Raw genomic sequence first — 19,988 nt, 5'->3', positions numbered from 1 at the left:
GGTGTACGTGACGCGCGTGCGGCCCGGCCTGCGGGCGCCCCCCGGGGCCCCGCCGCTCGGCGCGCGCGGCCCGCCGCGGCCGCCCTTGCCTGGCATCTTCCTGCGCCCCCGACCCCTGCCCAGGGTGCCACTGCGGGCGCCCCCACGCCCACCCCGGGCTCGAGGCCACAGGACGAGCAGCCCCCCGGGCACAGAGCTGAGAGCCCCGGCCCCGGCGCCGGCCACCCTGGAGGGCCGGGCGCGCGCGCCGGGACTCGCGGCCCCCACGGCGGACTCCAAGTCTTCCTCTGAAGCGCAGCCCGTGACCTCCTTCCTGAGCTTGTCCCAGGTGTCCGGGCCCCAGCTGCCTGGGGAGGGCGAGGAGGACGAGGAGGAGGAAGGGGACGATGACGAGGAAGGGGCGCCCGGCGACGAGAATGCGTCGGAGGACAGCGAGGAGGCGGCAGGCCTGGTGCGCGGCCGCTGGCGCGAGGACGCCATCGACTGGCAGCGCACGTTCAGCGTCGGCAACGTGGACTTCGAGCTGCTGCGCTCTGACTGGAACGATCTACGCTGCAACGTGTCCGGGAACCTGCAGCTGCCCGAGGCCGAGGCCGTGGACGTGGTGGCTCAGTACATGGAGAGACTCAACGTGCGCCACGGCGGGTACGAGGCAGGGGCGCCGTGGGAGGGGCGGCGCTTGGCCTCGATGGGACCCTCGGCTCTCCCCCAAGGTCTGTCAAGGCACTGCTCTGGGAGTGGCACACACACACACACGCACACACACACAACTGTCAGAAAGTCTCTTCTCTCCCTTCTGGGGCCCCTGTCCTGTGTTAGGAGCCTTCCCCCTACCACCCAGGGCTGGTTCCTCTGTCCTGCACCTCCAAACCCCCTGCTTCCTGCCAGCACCATGATGACTGGGGTCTTAGTCCTCAGAGGTGAGCTCAGGGTTCCTGCCCCATTGACCCCTCTGATTGGGTCCCCCAGGCCCCAGCAATTGAATGCTGTCTCCACCTCAAGCAGGTGTGAGGCTGGAGAATGGGAACCCCAGTTTGCCCTGAGGGGTTCTTAGAACTATGCTCAGCCCTTAAGGAGGGGCAGGACCTGCACACAGAAGGGACAGGCAAAGGCTAGCCAGGAGGCTGGTGGGCAGCGGGCAGGCCTCATGGGCATTGAAGGCCAGTTTCAGGACTCATTCTTGCCTCTGATACAGAGTTTAGAGCAGGACATGTGTTTGGCCCATCTGGATCATAGACGAAGGGGTGGCAGCCTTGGAGAGGAGGGGGTGGAAGGCGGAGCCTGTGACCTACAGGCTTGGTTCAGGGCAGCGATGGGACGGCCTGGACCCTTGGCAGAGGCAGGGGCAGATTGACTCCAGGTGGCTGAAAAAGCCAGCGTGCCCTTGGCTCCGAGCCTCCTGAGAGCAGCTCATCATCCCGGGGTATGAGGGCCTCTGTCCAACAGGAAGGTCACGGCTGCAGTCCCATCCTCCGAACAGGACAAGGGCATGAGTGGCCCCAGGAGCAAAAGCACAGACGCAGAGCCTTTGGGGCAGAAAGGCCCTGACACGTGGGGAGACCGTGGTGGGGATGGGCGTGGGGTGAGGGGAAGAGTCCAGACCCCTGGAGGCCACACTGGTCGGCTGCGGGGGAGTGAGACCAGCTGTACAGGGAGATCACGGCAGGAAGAAGAGCAGCCTAGTCAAGCCCAGGGCCCCGTCTTCCGGGAGGAGGAGAGACCACTGTGGTGGGCGGAATGGAGGTGAGGTGCTCCGGGGGAGGGCCAGAGGCTTCTTCCCAGGAGAGCAGGGTAGCCCTGAGCTTGTGCCAGGGAGGCAAAAGGGAGGTTTCTCACAGGAGGTATCTAGGACCCTGGAGACGGTATGTGGGGAGGATAGGGCCCAGCATCCAGGTGGGGGCACCTGGGGTAGAGCTCTCCCCCAAGAGGAAGCTCAGTTGTCTGCGGGGCAAGATACTGAGACGAGTCAGAGACGTTAAGGCATCTGAGTCCCGTCCTGGGGGCAGCGGGTCCCCCTGAAGGTTTCTGAGCGTGTGGCTGTAGACAGCAGTGGCGGCGGGGAGGAGAGAGGGCCGGCCTGGGCGCGGGGACGCCTCGTTCGCGGGGCGTCGGGGGAGGAGGAGGCCTGAAATGTGGGTCTGCCTTCTGAGACGGCACGCCCCTAAGGCCTTGGCCTTGAGGGGGGATGGGATGGGTGGGGACTGGGGCCGCTGGGGGGGAGGGGTGCATGGCAGCGCCCCCAGTCCCTTGAGTGGCCGCCTTTCTGCATGGGAGGCCGGGGGCGGGGGGGGGGCCTCCACTCTGCTGCTGACCCAGCTCCGCCCCCAGGCGATACGCTCTTCTGCGCATCGTGAACGTGGAGAAGCGCCGGGACTCCGCGCGAGGAAGCCGCTTCCTCCTGGAACTGGAGCTCCAGGAACGCGGCGGGCGCCGCCTGCGCTTGTCTGAGTACGTCTTCCTGCGCCTGCCCGGGGCCCGCGCCGGCGACCCCGAGGAAGACCGAGAGAGCCCCGAGCCCGCCGCAGCCTCCTCCGCGCGCCCCGACGGCCGCCCGGAGCTGTGCCGGCCACTGCGCCTGGCCTGGCGCCAAGACGTCACGGTGCACTTCGTCGTACCGGGTGTGCGGGGGGCGGCGGGCGGCGCCGCCTAGGGCTGCGGGGCGGGGGCGGGGGGGGGGACCGCCGGGCCGGGTCTCAGTGCGCTCAGTGCCCCCATCCTCCTCCAGTGAAAAACCAGGCGCGCTGGGTGGTGCAGTTCCTGGCGGACATGGCCGCACTGCACGCGCGCACGGGGGACTCCCGCTTCAGCGTCGTTCTGGTGGACTTTGAGAGCGAGGACATGGACGTGGAGCAGGCCCTCCGCGCCGCGCGGCTGCCCAGGTAGCGGCGCCCCCGCTCCTCTCGGGGAGGGCGGCCGAATCTTTCCCCCTCCCCAGTGGAGGGGGGTTTCCCTGCCCCCACCCCGCCCCCAGAGGCCGCGGCGTGCGATCCCCCTCGCTTCTCCCCTCTCCCAGGTACCAATACCTGAGGCGAGCCGGGAACTTTGAGCGCTCTGCGGGGCTGCAAGCTGGAGTGGACGCGGTGGAGGTGCGTGGTCAGGGTGGGGCTGGCCGGAAAAGCCCACTGAGCTGGGGCGGGCGCGCCCTTCCGGAGCGGAGGGCGAGGCTCAGACCTCCCCGCTGTCCCCAGGATGCCAGCAGCATTGTTTTCCTCTGCGACCTGCACATCCACTTCCCCCCAAGTATCCTAGACGGCATCCGCAAGCACTGCGTGGAGGGCAAGCTGGCCTTCGCGCCTGTGGTCATGCGGCTGAGCTGTGGGAGCTCACCAGGGGACCCGCACGGTAAGGCCCTGGGTGCCCCCCAGGAGGGCCCGGGGTCCCACCAATGCCAGGGTGAAATCCAGGCTCCCCAGGGGCCTCCCAACCAGCAAGGTAGGCCTGGGGCCCCATCAGGGTTCCCTGTAATGCCCAGGACTCCTTGTGGCATCCTAGGAACCCCACAGTGCCCAGGACCCCAAGTTCCCCGCCCCCAGTAACCCTAGGGTCATGCTTGGCCTCTAGGAACCTCCTTCAGCACCCAAATCATGCCCAGGGTCTGAGGTATGACCAACATGCCAGAGTGACCCCAAGAGCCCACCAGCCTTTCAGGACCTGGCGTCTGAAGGGCACCCCCTCCCCACCAGGTTACTGGGAGGTGAATGGCTTTGGCCTCTTTGGGATCTACAAGTCTGACTTCGACCGCATCGGAGGCATGAACACCGAGGAGTTCCGGGACCAGTGGGGAGGCGAGGACTGGGAGCTCCTGGACAGGTGACCCCCCCCCCCCCGCGTCCTGCCCGCTGGGCAGCGAGGGGCCTGGGGGGCTCGCCGCTGACAAGGCTCTGCCGTCTCCCTCCTCCTACCCCCACGATCCGTAGGCCTAGAGGGATTCTAGCTGCCCCCCACTCCCCTAAACCCCTTCCCAGCTCCAGGGGCCCGCACTCAGGGCAGCCCCCAGGTCCTAGAGGCCCCCCTGGCCCAGCGGGGCCCTGCAGAGCGGAAGCCCCCACATCCAGCCCTTGGACCTGGTTCCGTTGCATCCCACCCCACTGTTCCGTAGGCTCAAGGGCCGCCCTGCCACACGTGCCCTACCCCGCCAGGGTCCAGAATAAGGGTAGCCCCATTCACCCCCCTTCCCGTCTCGACCTCCAGGCTGCGGGGCAGCCCTGACCACCCCCTCGCTCCCCGCAGGGTCCTGCAGGCAGGGCTGGAGGTGGAGCGACTCCGAGTACGGAACTTCTACCACCACTTCCACTCCAAGCGGGGGATGTGGGGTGCGCGCAGCCGCAAGGCCGCCCGAAAGGAGGCCCCTTGAGGACCAGCGACCCCTTCCAGCCCCACCCGCCGGCCTGTGCTGGCAGCTGGAGGCCGGGCTCAGAGCCTGGACCCTGGGGGCCCAGCAGGCTCATCCCGGGGCACAGCCACCATCGTGCCTGCCCGCTCGGGCCCCCAGGCCACTGCGCCCCCGGCCCCTCCCAGAGAGGCGGCCTCTGTAGCGGGCGGGGCCCAGGCTCGGTCCCCACGCCCCCGTGCGATGATTTCTGTGAAATTTTGCCGTAGCGATGACATTGTTTTCAGGATTTCCAAGAGTTCTGTCTGTTCCATTTTTTATTCAGAATGAAATGAAATATTTTTTTTAGTTCTGACTCTCTCTCTGTGCCTGGTTGTCTTGGGGGGCAGAGGGGCCTGGGCACTGTGCCTGCTTCTGACACCCCTTCCTGACCTGAGCTTTGGACACCATGCCGATCCCACCTTCCTCCACCCTCACGGCTTCCTGCCTCTCCAACACCTTCCTTCGGAGCTTCCGGCCCTGAGGAGAAGGGGCTTTGGACCTCCTCCCACCACCCCGTGCATGGAGCCGCTGTCTCGGGCGAGGCACAGGGCCTTGCCACCAGCGAACAAGTAATAACCGACCATGTCCTCAGTCTCGTTTGTAGTGAAAACAGCATTGGATGTGAGTCCTGCCCCATCCTCAAAGATGTGGGAGCACTCAGCACCTGGGACTGGGGCAGGGGGGTGGGCAGGGGATGTCCTATGACCGGCGTGGGGGATATAGTTAGGACTCAGTTGCCATGAATGGAGACCCCAGTGCAAACTGCTTTAAGTATGATGAGAGGGTTGCTTGTTTGACTGTTTTCACGTAACCCTCGTTCAGGGTCAGGAGCCCCTGGAGAGTCAGACACACACTGGACGATGCCATCAACAGCCAGCTCTCCCCGGGCTGCCTGGTACTGGGTGCACCTGCCCATATGAGTCCCTTGTGGCTGCTATAACAAATTTCCAGGAACAAAATGGAATTTCCTGTCTTACAGCTCTGGACATCAGAAGTCCTAAAATCGAGGTTTCCAGCCTTCTCTCTGGAGGCTTTAGGAATGAAGCTCCTCCCCTCCTCTCCCAGTTCCTAGAGGGTACTGGGACTCCTTGCTGCGTGGGCTCTCCCTCCGTCCGCAGGGCCATCAGCTTAGCATCTTCCTATCACTCTCCCCTCTGCCACCATCATCATCCCTCCTCCTCTGACCCTCCTGCTTGTGAGGACCCTTACGGTGACACTGGACCCATGCAGGTGACCCAGGACAACTGCTCCAGCTCAAAGAACGTCCTTCACGGAGGGACACACTCAGTACTGCCACACTGTCGGCTTTCCCCAACTTGATTCGATGCGATCCAAATCAAAGTCCCACCCCCCGGGGCTTCCCTGGTGGTCCAGTGGCTAAGACTCCACTGTGCAGTCTCTCCTGCCATGGGGGGGCCAGCCAGAGGCTCTGGGGATTGGGGCATGGACATCCCCGGCGCCGTCACTGTGTATGTCCTTATTCCATGGGAAGGCAGCATGTCCGCCGGAATTCCAAACAATTCTCTCAAGATTTACCTCACCTTGAGGATTTCAGTGAAAGAGGGATTAGGCCCTGGGAAGGCCCCAGGGGTGCCCGTGGCACTCAGCTCTGTGGCTGCTGACCAGGGCAGCCAGTGGGTGTCTGTGAACATTAAGTCGCTTGTGACTTGGACTTCGCCGCAGGTCCTCCCGGCTCATAGAGGGCGAGTGCCCACGAGGTGGAGGACACAGCAGACCTGCCCCCTCAAGCTACCAGAGGCTCCGCTCATACTGTCCGCTCCTCCCTAATTGTCTGGTTCAGAAGGAATGGTCCCCATCACAGATGTTTGTAACAAGAAAAAACCAGCAGTGAAACTGAGAACTGTTCTTCAGTCACTCAGTCGTGTCTGACCGTGTCCCATGGATTGCAGCATGCCATCCTTCCCTGACCTTCATAATCTCCCAGAGTTTGCTCAAACTCATGCAATCCAGCCATCCCATCCTCTGTCGCCCCCTTCTCCTCCCGCCTTCAATCTTTCCCAGCATCAGGGTCTTTTCCAATGAGTCGGCTCTTCCCATCAGGTGGCCAGAGTATTGGAGCTTCAGCTTCAGCATCAGTCCTTCCAATGAATATTCAGGACTGATTTCCTTTAGGATGGACTGGTTGGATCTCCTTGCAGTCCAAGGGACTCTCAAGAGTCTTCTCCAACACCACAGATCGAAAGCATCAGTTCTTCAGCACTCAGCTTTCTTTATGGTCCAACTCTCACATCCATACATGACTACCATCCATAGCTTTGACTAGACAGACATTTGTCAGCAAAGTAATGTCTCTGCTTTTCAATATGCTGTCAAGATTGGTCATAGCTTTTCTTCCAGTGGGCAAGCGTCTTTTAATTTCATGGCTGCAGTCACCCTCTGCAGTGATTTTGGAGCCCAAGAAAATAAAATCTGTCACTGTTTCCACTGTTTCCCCATCTATTTCCCATGAGGTGATGGGCCCGGATGCCATGATCTTCGTTTTCTGAATGTTGAGTTTTCAGCCAGCTTTTCCACTCTCCTCTTTCACCTTCATTAAAAGCCCCTCTTCACTCTCTCTCATAAACAAGGTGTCGTCTGCGTATCTGAGGTTATTGGTCTTTCTCCTGGGAAACTTGAGTCCAGCTTGTGCTTCCTCCAGCCTGGCATTTTGCATGATGTCTTCTGCACAGAAGTTAAATAGGCAGGGCGACAGTATACAGCCTTGACGCCCTCCTTTCCCAATTATGAACCAGTCTGTTGTTGCATGTCCGTTTCTGTTGCTTCCTGACCTGCATACAGGTTTTGCAGGAGGCAGCTAAGGTGGTTTGGCATTCCCATCCCTTTCAGAATTTTCCAGTTTGTTGTGATCCACACAAAGGCTTTAGCATAGTCAATGAAGCAGAAGTAAATATCTTTTCTGGAACTCTTGCTTTTTCTCTTATGCAGCGGATGTTAGCAATTTGATATCTGGTTCCTCTGCTTTTTCTAAATCTAGCTTGTACATCTGGAAGTTCTCAGTTCATACACTGTTGAAGCCTAGCTTGAAGGATTTTGAGCATTACTTTGCTAGCATGTGAAATGAGTGCAATTGTGTGGTAGTTTGAACATTCTTTGGCATTTGCCCTTTTTGGGCTTTGGAATGAAAACTGACCTTTTCCAGTCCTGTGGCCACTGCTGAGTTTTCCAAACCTGCTGGCCTATTGAGTGTAACAGCATCATCTTTTAGGGTTTGAAACAGCTCTGCTGGAATTCCATCACCTCCACTAGCTTTGTTCATAGTGATGCTTCCTAAGGCCCACTTGACTTCACACTCTAAGATGTCTGGCTCTAGGTGAGTGATCACACCATCATGATTATTTTGGTAGTGAAGATCTTTTTTGTATAGTTCTTCTGTGGATTCTTGCCACCACTTCTTAATATCTTCTGCTTCTGTTAGAGTGTTTCTGCCCTTTATCGAGCCCATCTTTATAGGAGATGTTCTCTTGGTATCTCTAATTTTCTTGAATAGATCTCTAGTCTTTCTCATTCCTTTATTTCTTTCCATTATTCACTTAGGAAGGCTTTCTTATCTCTGCTTGCTATTCTTTGGAACTCTGCATTCAGATGGGTACATCTTTCCTTTTCTCCTTTGCCTTTCACTTCTCTTTTTTTCTCAGCTATTTGTAAGGCCTCCTCAATCACTTTGCCAAAAGTGGGAGAGGGGATGTAACAGCCAGGGGAAGCATGTACATCAGAAAAATAATTACCTCTGGAAGCAGAAAAAAAAAAAAAGACCTCTAATCTAGAACACATACATAGCATGATTTACTAGGCCATTCCAACAGCGACTGAGTGCCCGCCCTGTGCCAGGAACTGACACTGGTGAGTGGACAGACACGAGCCCCTGCCGTGCAGACTCTGCATTCCAGTGAAGGGGGCGGGGGAGCAGACGACGGGTACAACCAAGAGATGTCTAGTACCCTAGCTGGTGGCAGCTGCTGTAGAGAAAAAGAAAGCCAGTGAGGCTGCCATTGTAAATAGTGGTCAGGAAAAGTCTGAGACATCCCAGCAAAGCCCTGAGGCTGTGGTGAGTCTGCCAAGGACACAGATGGGGGAGGGGAGGATGTATGTCAGTGTTGACATTTGAGCAAATTTTTAGAAATCAGTGTTAAATGCTGCTCATCACTTCTTTTCGATATTATACTGGAAGAGCTAGTTGATGCAGTAAGACAAGTAAAGGAGATGGAAGGTTTACAGACTGAGGAAGAAGAGATACGATTGCTTCAGTTTGCAGATGACATACTCATATATGTACAAAACCCTAAAGAGTTAGCCTAGAAGAAAAAGAAAGACACTCCTGGAACTAATAATCAATTATAGCAAGGTTGCAGGATACAAGGTTAATATACAAAAGTCAGTTGCTTTCCTATATACTAGCAATGAACTATTTGAAATTTGAAATTTAAAACACAATAAATAGCATTTACATTAGCACCCCCCAAAATAAATAAATACCCAGGTAAAAATCTAACAAAATATATATAAGATCTAAATAGGAAGAAACTGCAAAACTGTGATGAAAGGAATCAAAAGCCCTGAATCAATGGAGAGACAGTCCACATTCAGGACCAGAAGACTCAGCACGGCCACAATGTGCTTTTCCCAAAGTGATCTCTGTAGATTCGATACAATTCCAATCAAAGCCCCACCAACCGGGACTTCCCTGCTGGTCCAGTGGTTACAAGCCCACCTCTTAATGCAGGGGATGTGGGTTCAATCCCCGGTCAGGGAACTAAGATCTCTCGTGTGGTGGGGCAACTAAGCCAGCCCAAGCATCGCAGCTACTGAGCCCACGCACCATAACGGGTCCATGCGCTGCCATGAGAGACCCAGCACGACGCAATGGAGACCACACAGCAAGTAAGTAAGTAAAACTGCTCTGTTACCAGAGCCAGACAAGCAGAGTTTCCCCTCCAACTATTATTTAAAAATATCCCACCAATCAACTAACTGATTCTTTCCTGGAGAGGTAAAAGACAGAGGATAACCAACCTAACATTCAAGGAGGAGGATAAACTCGAAGGACTGGCAGCATCCAACTCCAAGCCCTCCTGTAAAGCTGCAGCAACGAAGACAGCGTTGCGCTGGCGCAAGATCAGACAGGTCGGTGGGGCAGAAGAGAGAGCTCGGAAACAGGCCCGCGTGAAAGCGGCCAGGGCTTCCCAGGTGGCAGCAGCTGGTAAGGAACCTGCGTGCCAGTGCAGGAGACAGACGCGGGTCTGGTCCCTGGGTAGGAAAATTCCCCCAGAGGAGGGCCTGGGCACCCACTCCAGTCTTCTTGTCATAAAGAACTGGACAAGACTGAAGCAACTTAACAGGCGTGTAAATGCAGCCAACTGATCTTTGACAAAGAAGCAAAGAGAGTACAATGGAGCAGAGGTGGTCTTTCCAACAAACGGTGCTGGGACAAGTGGGCAACAAAAATTAATACCAGTGACTCACAGCCCTAAACGCAAACCACACAGAGGACACTGCGGGGGAACCTAGATGACCCTGGGTGTGGTGACGTAGATACAGCTTGAAAGGCTGACCCACAGAGGAAACAGCTGAGGACGCCCCTGGTGGCTCAGTGGCAAAGAATCCACCTGGAGTTTGATCCCTGATCTGGGACGATCCCACGTGCCACACAGCAACTAAGCCCGAGTGCCAGTCATTCAGCTTGAGCTCTGGAGCCTGGGGGCTACAACTGCTGGGGCTGGCACAGCCTAGAGACCGTGCCTCACGAGAGAAGGCACCGCGGGGAGACGCCTGCGCCCTGCGACTGGGGAAAAGCCTGTGCAGTGACGCCCCAGGCCAGCGGAAGTACAGAGGGGCTCCGCGATGGCTCAGATGGTGGAGAATCTGCCTGCGATGCCGGAGACCTGGGTGTGACCCCTGGGTTGAGACGATTCCCCTGGAGAAGGGAACGGCTCCCTACTCCAGTATTCTGGCCTGGAGAATTCCATGGACGGAGGAGCCTGGCAGGCTACAGTCCATGCGCTGGCAAAGAGTCATGCACGACTGAGTGACTTTCACTTTTCACTTTCAACTGACACACACAACTTCATTAGAATGAAAAGCTTCCGTTCTGCAAAAGACAATGCCAGAAGAATGAGAAGATAAATCACAGACTAGGAAAAAGATATTTGCAAAGGCCATATCTGACAAAGGACTGTTCTTCAAAAATATAGCAAGAACTCCTAAAACCCAACAAGAGAATGAGTGACCCAAGTGGAACATGAGCAGACAATCTTAACAGGCCCCTCAGCAGAGAAGACGCGCAAATGGCGTCTGAGCACATCAGCGAAACGCACGTTATGAGCAGTGAGACCCCACTGTGCACCTACTGGGATGGCCAAAATCCAGAACCCCGCGCAGCAGAAGCTCACGCCCAGCACGGGTGGGGTGCGATCAGGGGAGACAGCTGGGCGGCTTCTAACAAAACTGCACTCTCACCATGCGATCAGCAGTCATGCCCCTTGGTATTTACCCAAAGGAGCTAAAAACACGTCCACACAAAAGCCTGCAAAGGGTGTTTATAGCGGCTTTATTCATAACTGCCCAAACCTGGAAACAACCAAGATGTCCTTCAGTAGGTGAATGGATGAAGAAACTTGGGTACACTGGACAAGGGGATGTTAGTCCTGGAAAAAGAGAAGAGCTGTCAGGCCACAGTGAGACACGAAGGAAACTTCAATGCGTACAACTAAGTGAAAGACGCAAACGAGAAAAGGCCACATACTGGGACATTCCAACCTGTGACATTCTGGAAAAGGTAAAACTACAGAGAAAGTACAAAGATCAGTGGTTGCCAGAGGCTGGGGGAGGGGCGGGGAGCGATGAGCAGGCGGAGCACAGAGGATGCCCAGGCCATGGCGACACTCTGCGTGGGACTGGCGGGCGCACGTCACTGTGCACTTGTCCAAACCCCTAGCGTGTAAAACACCAAGATGAACCCTGATGTGAGTAGGAGTTCTAGCGATGAGGACTCCTCAGGGCAGGTCCATCGACTGCAGCAAATGTGCCAGCTGACGCAGTACCCGGGGGAAGCTGTGCCTGCTGGGGGCAGGGGCATACGGGAATGCTCTCTACCTTCCTCTCAGCTTCGCTGTGAACCTAAAACTTCCTCTAAAGAGAAAGTCCCTTTAAAAAAATCAATGACAGAAACAAAGAAAATTGAAACTATCTGACAATACATGGGGAAAACAGTAGATGAGAACAATAAAATCATCACAGTGATAAAAGCCACTTTAGGAGTTTCAAAGAACAGGAACAGCTAATGTTAAAACCCAGTCAGGAGCACAGAGGACAAGCTTGAGATGTGCACTCAGCAGGGGCAGGGGAAGGACAGCTGGACGAGACCGTGAGGAGACCAGGGGTCCTGGAGCACGGACGGGACAGACGGGAAACGGGGAGAAGACACCTCAGCGGCGCAGCGGGGGAAAACGTTCCTGGAGGAAAGAGACACAGGCCGCTGTCGCAAGTCTAAACCAAGAGCTTGGCCATGCGTGGGCACAGGAAGTCAGGCCGTGGAGGCGCAGGCCCCTGCGGGCACCAGGCAGGCGCACCGCCTCCTCCGCTGGGCTGGACCAGCTCTGACTGACCCCCAGGGTGCAGGCCCTGCAGGAAAGGGAGTTGGAGGCTGACGCACAGCCCAGCCCTGATGTCCTGCAAGCAGAAAGGCAACAGCGGGCCTGGGGGCCCCGGCACCGGATCCAGATGGTGAGAGCGAAGAGCTGCCCGGTGGCCCAGCGGGGCAGGAACCGCTTTCAGGACAAGGCTGGAGCTGAGCACCAAGGGAAGGCAAACAAACCCTGGCTCAACCCCGTGAAGGTGGCCCAGCCCGAGCTAGGGGACTATGGGGGTTCTACTGAGACCCCACCCGCCGGCCCCCAAGCCCAGCCCAGCCTGCTGTTGCTCAGGGCGACCTTTCCACACACCCTGACTAGCTCTGTAACTCCTGGGAACCTATTCGGCCTGCGGAGCCTGTTTCCCGGGTTGTAACATGGAGTGGTCACAGCCCGGCCCGCGGGGGCTCCTGAGAGGACAGAGAGCAGACCGTGCACAAAGCGCCGACCGCTCTCGAGAAACCGGCACCTGTGGGCGGCGCCCGGCGTCTCCGTGGGACCCAGAAGAAGCGCCGGGGTTCACAGACTTGCCTCCGCCCTCCCTGCCCCCCGGGGGCCTCCTCGGCGTCCAGGCCACCCGGGCCCCAGCCACCGCCTCCCCAGCCTCCCTTCAGTCAGCTCACTCCCCTCGTGCCCCCCTGGAGCAGCCGAAGGATGCCCCGCACTCGTCCCGCACCCATGAGCTCCGGCCCCCTGCTCCCTTCTGGGTCCTCTTTGGGGCCCTGCAAGGCTCCCCTCTCTGTCCCAGAGGCGCTCGGCTGCCCCGCCGTCCTGACCAGCATCACTGCGCGTGGACCGCTCTGTCCGTTTCCGTCACACACCCGGGAAGAGCTCAGAACCAGCCCGGGGGACGGGAGGCTGAGAAGAGGCGGCGGGGTAGGGGTGGGTCCCGCAGCGACCTTCCCGCCAGAGGCGCGAAGCATGCCCGCCCCGGAGGGACAAGCGCTGCGCCGGGTATGCGAGTCCAGGTAGGCGTCGTGGAGGAGGCGGGCCCGAAGCTGGGCTTGGCAGGAACCCAGCCGTCGGACGCTGGAAGGTTCTCGAGCGCCGGGACGCGCGGGCCGGAGCGCGAGCAGCAAGCCCGGCGTCTCCCCGCGCCGGCCCACCGCCCTCCGCCCTGCGCTGCGCCCCGCGCCGGCAGGCTGTGCCGCCCGCGCGATCTAAACTTCTCTGCGCTCCAGCGCGCTCCTGAGTCTTGTTAGTATGATTCTGCTGTCTGCGTCGTCACCTTTTCTCCCCATTTCCGCCCTCCTCCAGGCTCTCCACCGAGAGGGGTGCCGGGCCCTCTGTACCTACTCCAGCTCTGAGGGCACACACCCGGGAGCCCTTTCCCCCTTCTCAGTGAGCGCAGCAAAGCCAGCAAAGGGTCCTCCTTCCAGCCCGCCCCTACTCTGGCCCCCGGCCCCTGCTCGCCCCCAACCCCTCCCCCAGAGACTTTTGTAACAACTGCCTGGGGTCCCCTCCACCGGTAGATGCCCCTACCCGACCTCTCAGCCCAGGCGGTCCTTGCCTGTAAATGCTGGCTTGCCCCTTGGGCCCTCACAGCCCTTCCTTCACACCCCCAGGGCAGAGTCCAGGCTCCCCGACCACCCACCTCCCAAGTGAAAGCATCCATCACCCTTCCAGGCCTTCAGGTCCTGGGATCTCCAACGCATATGCCCAGGTTTTCTAATCTCCCCCCACCCCCCGCGCACTAGGGATGCCCCCCTCCAGGAAGACCCCATCAAGCCAGCACCAATCGTCCTTATGCCATCTCCCCCAGGCACTCGCTCCAGAGAGGGGACTCTCCGGAGCAGAAGGCTGGTCCCAGGGGTGGGACAGGGCTCTGAGCTTGAGGAGGGACAGGTTTAAGCCACAGCCGGTCCCTCGGGCCCTGCAGCGGTTAGAGGAAGCTCCCTTGGGTCCCCAGGCTTTCCCTGGACAGGGAGTCACAAAGGGCAGAGATCCGAGGTGGGTGGTGGGAGGGGCACACAGGTCCCCCAGGTGGTTCGGCACAGCCTGGGGCCACTCGCAGCCCTCCCTGCCAAGAGGAGGGGTGAGCTCTAGGGAACTGGCCCTGGGGACCCTGCAGGCGTCTGCCTGACCCCCCCTGCACGCGGCCGGGTGGGCTGGGCCCCAGGTGGACGAGTGCAGGGCGGGCCCCAGGTGGACGAGTGCAGGGCGGGCCCCAGGCCCGTGCCAGGCGACCTCCTCCAAGCACACTCAGCGCCGTACGAACTTGTCTCCCGGGATTTTTCCACACAAAACATGACTCCCAGGGAAGCAACCGGTCTGATGAGCTGGCTGGGCGTGCAGGCATTCCCACCCCGCCCTCCTGGTGCCCCCGCAGTCCTGGCCTACAGCAAGGCCCCAGCAGCAGCGCTGGGCCCGGGATGCAGCCCAGGACTCAGCCCTCAGCAGCCGTCTCTGGGGTGAGCCCCGGGGCCAGCAGCCTCCGGACCGCCAACAGGGTAGGTCGCCCATCCTGTGCATCCCCTCTGACCAGCGGCTCCACCCCAGGCGTCACCTGGACCTTTCTAGGGATCCTCCTCCACCCCTCTCACCCCCAACTGATTTCTGCCTCCCTCCGCAGTCTCCTCCCCAGCACTGACCTCACCCCTAGGCTGCCTCCTGACCCGACCCCACCTCACCCCCAGGCCATTGCCCCCAGCCACCATTCCCACCTGGGACCTTGTCCCCTGCCTTCAGGGACCCAGGGCCCAGGGTAAGGGTGTCCCACAGGAAGGAAGGCCGGTGAGGGTGGGCCCACGGTGACTCTGCGAGGGGAGCCCAGGAGGAACGTGAAGCCGCCGGGGCCCCTGCCTCCCAGCCCTCCGGGGCTCAGCCCTCACCCCACTCAGCCCACCAGGGGCCTGTTGCAGATCCCAGCTAAGCCTCCCCTGGAGGCCTTGGAGCAGGCGGTCCGGCTGGTGGGGGCATTCCAGGGAGACTCTGGGGCAAGCCCCGCTCTGCCGGGCTCTCACCCCTGCTCTGACTCCTGGGCCGCCCCTGCCCCTGCAGCTCCAGCCTTCCGGATCCCTGCTGGCCTGGACTGCCAGTTCCTCCCTGCGTCCCCAGCCCGGGCAGGAGGGCCCCTCTGAGTCAACCCCCCAGGGCAGCTCCACCTGCCCCCCCTGAGCTGAGCCCTGACTCACGTGTTGGGAACAGCCTCCCACCCCCACAGCCTGGGGGGCAGGAGCCTGGGAAGGGACCAGAGAGGGCCCAGCCAGCCCTTCGGAGGCCTCTGCAGAAGAGGGGGCTAAGGGTGACTTCCAGGGTCTACGGGATGGATATCTGGAGGGTCATGAGCCTGCTGTGGGCCCATCTAGCCTCCTGCTTCTGGGGTCTCTTGGGCACCAAGGATCCGGATAAGGACCCCATCGAGCCCTCTTCACCCAGAAGCTCCACCCCAAGCCTTCAATCCTCAGCTCAGTCCCTTGGCCCCGAACCCTGCTAGGCCTCGCACCGGCCTCAGGTTGGCCGCCTGGTCCTCGCAGTCTCCCAGGGCACCCGGTTCCCAGGCAGGGTCCTGGCCCTGACTCCCCGCGGTGGCCGCCCTGGGCCCTTTCCCAGCGCTCGGGACAGTAGGCCCAAAGGACCAGCTGTGGCCTTTACAGGCAGGGAACAAAGGCGCAGACCCCTTCTGCCCCGTCCCGGGAAGGGCGGAAGGAAGGGGAACGCGCAGGGCCTGTTCTTCCGCCCGAATTCCACCTTGAGCAGCCCCGCCCTCCCACCTGGCCCAGGTATCCCCGCCCCTCGCTGAGCTCAGGGTTGGGCGGCGTCAGTCTCTGAGCCAGCCCTGGGCGAGGCCAGCGGGGAGGGGACTTCAGGGACAGGGCCGCGCGGGAAGAGACGGCGAGACAGCTCGGGCTTGAGGTGGCGACGGGGCCCAGGCCAGGCCGACCGCCCAGTGCCCGCCGCCATGCAGGACGGTAACTTCCTGCTCTCCGCCCTGCAGCCCGAGGCGGGCGTGTGCTCCCTGGCGCTGCCCTCGGATCTGCAGCTGGACCGCCGGGGCGCCGAGGGGCCAGAGGCAGAGAGGCTGAGGGCGGCTCGCGTCCAGGAGCAGGTCCGCGCGCGCCTGCTGCAGCTGGGCCAGCAACCACGGCACAATGAGCCCGCCGAGCCAGACGGGGCGGCCGAGGCGGCCAGAGGTAGGCGGATGCGGGCCAGGTGGGCACCAGAGGGTGGCAGGTAGGGGTGGCCCCAGGGGCGTGGTGGTGCCAGGGCTGGAGGCCGCCGTGGGGCGACTCCGGGTTCAGCTCCCTGACTCACCCAGGCCGCCTTGAGTCACCGCCCCGCCCCGCCAGGCGTGGGAGACGCCATGGGTGGGGCCTCTACCTCCCAGCAGGGACCCTGGGGTCCTCATCGTGAGCCAGGGTGGGCCCCACCTGCCCCCTGTGCCCTGAGCCCCCTGCCCCAGCCAGACATGGGAGAAGCGGCACATGGCCAGCCAGCCGGGCCCATCTCGGTCGGTAGAGCCAGGACACGCACACGCCCCACATCCCACGGGCTCACACGCAGTCTCAGAGACATGCGGACATACACATCAGTCCCCCAGAGACACAGACACACAGAGACACAGATGCCCAGACTCCAGCGTCCACCCCTGGCCCCCTGGGAACGAGCAGACAGGACAGTGAGGGGCGGGGTCCGGGGCTCCTGGAGGAGAGCCACCGCCTGTCGGGGCCAGGGTCTCCCTGCGGGATTGCGGGGTGGGGGCGGGGGGCCTGCCAGAGTGACCCAGATACTCCTGCTAAGAACAGCCCGCGGGGAACGCCCTCGGGGCCAGGCAGCCCCCTGCGTGCAGAGACCCGGCTCCACCGGGCATGTGCGTGCACGACTGCTGCAGCGCGCTCAGGGCGCTTCTGGAAATGCCATCCCCTCCTTGCCAGGCCGCAGCAGCAGGCACCAAGGCCAGGCGGGAAGAAGAGCCTGTGGGATGTCAGGGTCAAGCCCTGGTCACAGATGCTCAAAGGCCCTTCCCAGGACTGGCCTCCAGTGCTGGTCGGGAGATGCGGGTCAATCGGCGTAGGGGCCGCTGGGTTCCTGTGTCCTCCCCGCCCTGGGCCTCTCAGCCTTGCTCGTGGCCCAGCTGGATGCCCAAGGGTCATGGGGTAGAGGAGAGAGCAGGGAGGGGTTAATTACCACCCCAGCTACCCTGGCAATTAGGGGGAAGAGGATTATAATTTTGGGGTGGGGGTAAGGTCCCCAGGCTCGGGGTGTGTCCCCCCAGGTTGAGCCTTCCTGGCATCAAAGGGTTAATAGCCCCTGCCCAGAAGCCTCATTAACCAGGGCGGGTCTGCCAGTTCGGGGAGTCCCCCCAGACCTAGCTGAGGCAGAGGCTGGGAGGGGGCCCCTCCCCTTCACCCCTGCCCTGAGTCCCTTCCGCCCAGTCTCTCTCCCCTGGCCTTGGGCGGCTGGGACTCAGGAACCCCCTCCCCATCCAAAGGCCCTGCCCAGCAGGTGAAGCCACCCCAGCCGGGCTCCCGCGGCGCCGCCTGGTGTGACCTTTGCCCTGCTCCTCTCAAGGTGCCCTCAGCTCTTGCCACGGGACTGTCCATCCGCGTGTCTGTTTAGTTGCCCCTTCAGCGTCCCTCCATTCTCCTGGCCTAGACACCCGCTCACGCGCCAGGCCGTTCACCTACCCGCCGCGTCCTGGCGGTCCAGGCTGCCCCCTTCCCTCCGCTCCCCGCCCATCCGTCCCGTCCACTCACCATGCCGTCTGGCTGGCGCCTGTGCCCTGGGCTTGTGTGTGCCGGCGGTGGGGGTGGCCCCGCCAGGCGGGTCAGGGGCCCAACCCCGGGGCAGAGCGTGTCCCTAAGCATTGCAGTGTCACCGTGGTGGGGCCAACAGCACAGGCCGGGCCCACAGGGGTCCGTGAGGCTCCCTGGGCGAGGCCGCCAGGAGGTCAGCAGGGTGAGCGCGTCTGTCCCCCCTGGGGGGGCGGGGGGCTGTGGGAGGGGTGGCGAGGTGCCGCCCCGCCAGCCTCAGGGCGGAGGGGAGGCAGGAGGCCAGCGCCTGCCGTTGGCCCAGCTGGCTGTGCCACCCCTGCCCCATCTGCAGGTGCATCCCGGGCTCAGTACCACACCTTGCAGGCCGGCTTCAGCTCTCGCTCCCAGGGCCTGAGCGGGGAAACCTCGGTGAGTGACGCCCCTCTAGCCTGGAGCCCTGAGGCGGAGGTTCCGAGGGGGGCTGGGCTCCGCGGTCAGGAAGAGGGACCCGCTGAGCCCCCGCGCCCCCTCACTGCCCTCCCCTCCCCTCCCTGCCCCACAGACCTTCCGGCCCATCGCCAAGCCCACCTACAGCCCTGCCTCCTGGTCTTCTCGCTCGGCCGTGGACCTGAGCTCCAGTCGGAGGCTAAGCTCCATCCACAATGGGGGTGGTGCCTTTGGGGCCACAGGGTACCGGGGTGCCCCACCAGCTGCACTGGTGCCCGCCCGGCCTGTGTCCTTCCATGAGCGTGGTGGGGCAGGCAGCCGGGCAGATTACGACACCTTGTCCCTGCGCTCGCTGAGGCTGGGGGCCGGGTGCCCGGATGACCGATACAGCGTGGTGTCCGAGCAGCTGGAGCCGGCGGCCACGTCCTCCTACAGGGCCTTTGCCTACGAGCGCCGGGCCAGCTCCAGCTCTAGCCGGGCTGGGGGCCTGGACTGGCCGGAGGCTACCGAGGGACCACCCAGCCGGACCATCCGTGCCCCTGCCATGCGGACCTTGCAGCGGTTCCAAAGCAGCCACCGCAGCCGGGCAGTGGCTGGGAGTGGGCCCGGGGGCATCCCGGAGCCCGTGACCCGCGCACCCTCTGTGCGCAGCCTCAGCCTTGGCGACTCGGGGCACCTGCCGGACATGCGCGGGCTGGACAGCTATGGTGGCCACCGCACTCTGCAGAGGCTCAGCAGCGGGTGAGCTGGGACGGGTTTGCGGGGGTGGCTTCTGCCACAACCCCAGTCCATCCTCAGATCAGCCTAACCCGTCTCTTGTCTCTGCAGATTTGATGACATCGACCTGCCCTCAGCAGTCAAGTACCTCATGGCCTCAGATCCCAACCTGCAGGTGCTGGGAGCTGCCTACATTCAGCACAAGTGCTACAGCGACACAGCCGCCAAGAAGCAGGTGACCGTCCCTGCTGACCACGCCCATGGACCCCCTTCATTCCCTGTCCCCTGGTCCCTGACCACCCTCGCTGACCCCCAGACTGACTGGGCAGACCTGGGCCTACCCAGAGCATCCCCAGCAGAGGAAGGGTGGGAGGGATGGACTTACACGTGTCCGAATACACGTGCTCACACCCACACACCTCTGCGCACACCTGAATATAGACACACGCGTCTCTCAGTGTGCACTCTTGCCTACACCTGCACACCTTTGCACACACCTGCACAGCTCTGTGCACACCTGCACAGCTCTGCGCACACCTGAATATAGACACACACGTCTCTCAGTGTGCACACCTGCACACACCTGCACACCTCTGCACACACCTGCACACCTCTGGGCACACCTGAATAGACATGCGTCTCTCAGTGTACACACCTGCACACCTCTGCACGCACCTGCACACCTCTGTGCACACCTGAATATAGACACACGTCTCTCAGTGTACACACCTGCCTACACCTGCACACCTTTGCACACACCTGCACACCTCTGTGCACACCTGCACACCTTTGTGCACACCTGAATATAGACACACGCGTCTCTCAGTGTGCACACCTGCACACACCTGCACACCTCTGCGCACACCTGCACACCTCTGCGCACACCTGCACACCTCTGTGCACACCTGAATATAGACACACGTGTCTCTCAGTGTGCACACCTGCACACACCTGCACACCTTGCACACACCTGCACACCTCTGCGCACACCTGCACACCTCTGCGCACACCTGAATATAGACACACGCGTCTCTCAGTGTACACACCTGCACACACCTGCACACCTCTGCACGCACCTGCACACCTCTGCAAACATTTGCATATGTATGTCCA

General features: G+C 61.2%; 2 protein-coding genes across 3 annotated transcripts in view; both read left to right on the top strand.

Moving 5' to 3' along the window:
* The window catches only part of B4GALNT4 (beta-1,4-N-acetyl-galactosaminyltransferase 4), an 11,816-nt gene extending 7,131 nt beyond the window's left edge, over positions 1-4,685 (top strand). Inside the window, exons 15-21 of the mRNA XM_040255483.1 lie at positions 1-645; positions 2,329-2,618; positions 2,726-2,879; positions 3,014-3,086; positions 3,189-3,342; positions 3,684-3,810; positions 4,231-4,685. The exon at positions 1-645 is cut by the window's left edge and continues 27 nt beyond it. Coding sequence (XP_040111417.1) covers positions 1-645; positions 2,329-2,618; positions 2,726-2,879; positions 3,014-3,086; positions 3,189-3,342; positions 3,684-3,810; positions 4,231-4,354 — 1,567 coding nt within the window. The 3' untranslated portion in view covers positions 4,355-4,685. The remainder of the gene's footprint in view (positions 646-2,328; positions 2,619-2,725; positions 2,880-3,013; positions 3,087-3,188; positions 3,343-3,683; positions 3,811-4,230) is intronic.
* A 9,690-nt stretch (positions 4,686-14,375) lies between these two features.
* PKP3 (plakophilin 3) overlaps positions 14,376-19,988 on the top strand; it is a 9,045-nt gene continuing 3,432 nt past the window's right edge. Inside the window, exons 1-5 of one of the 2 annotated variants that reach the window (XM_040255441.1) lie at positions 14,376-14,468; positions 15,956-16,151; positions 18,064-18,140; positions 18,274-18,899; positions 18,987-19,110. In XM_040255441.1, coding sequence (XP_040111375.1) covers positions 14,391-14,468; positions 15,956-16,151; positions 18,064-18,140; positions 18,274-18,899; positions 18,987-19,110 — 1,101 coding nt within the window. In that variant the 5' untranslated portion in view covers positions 14,376-14,390. Of the gene's footprint in view, positions 14,469-15,811; positions 16,152-18,063; positions 18,141-18,273; positions 18,900-18,986; positions 19,111-19,988 lie in introns of those variants that run through there. The other variant, XM_040255440.1, reaches the window with a different exon arrangement.

This window comes from Oryx dammah, unplaced genomic scaffold, assembly GCF_014754425.2.
Source record: "Oryx dammah isolate SB20612 unplaced genomic scaffold, SCBI_Odam_1.1 HiC_scaffold_15, whole genome shotgun sequence".
NCBI classification, from domain to species: Eukaryota; Metazoa; Chordata; class Mammalia; order Artiodactyla; family Bovidae; genus Oryx; species Oryx dammah.
The sequence above is the reverse complement of the archived record's forward strand: the minus strand, read 5'-3'. Positions and strand labels throughout refer to the sequence as shown.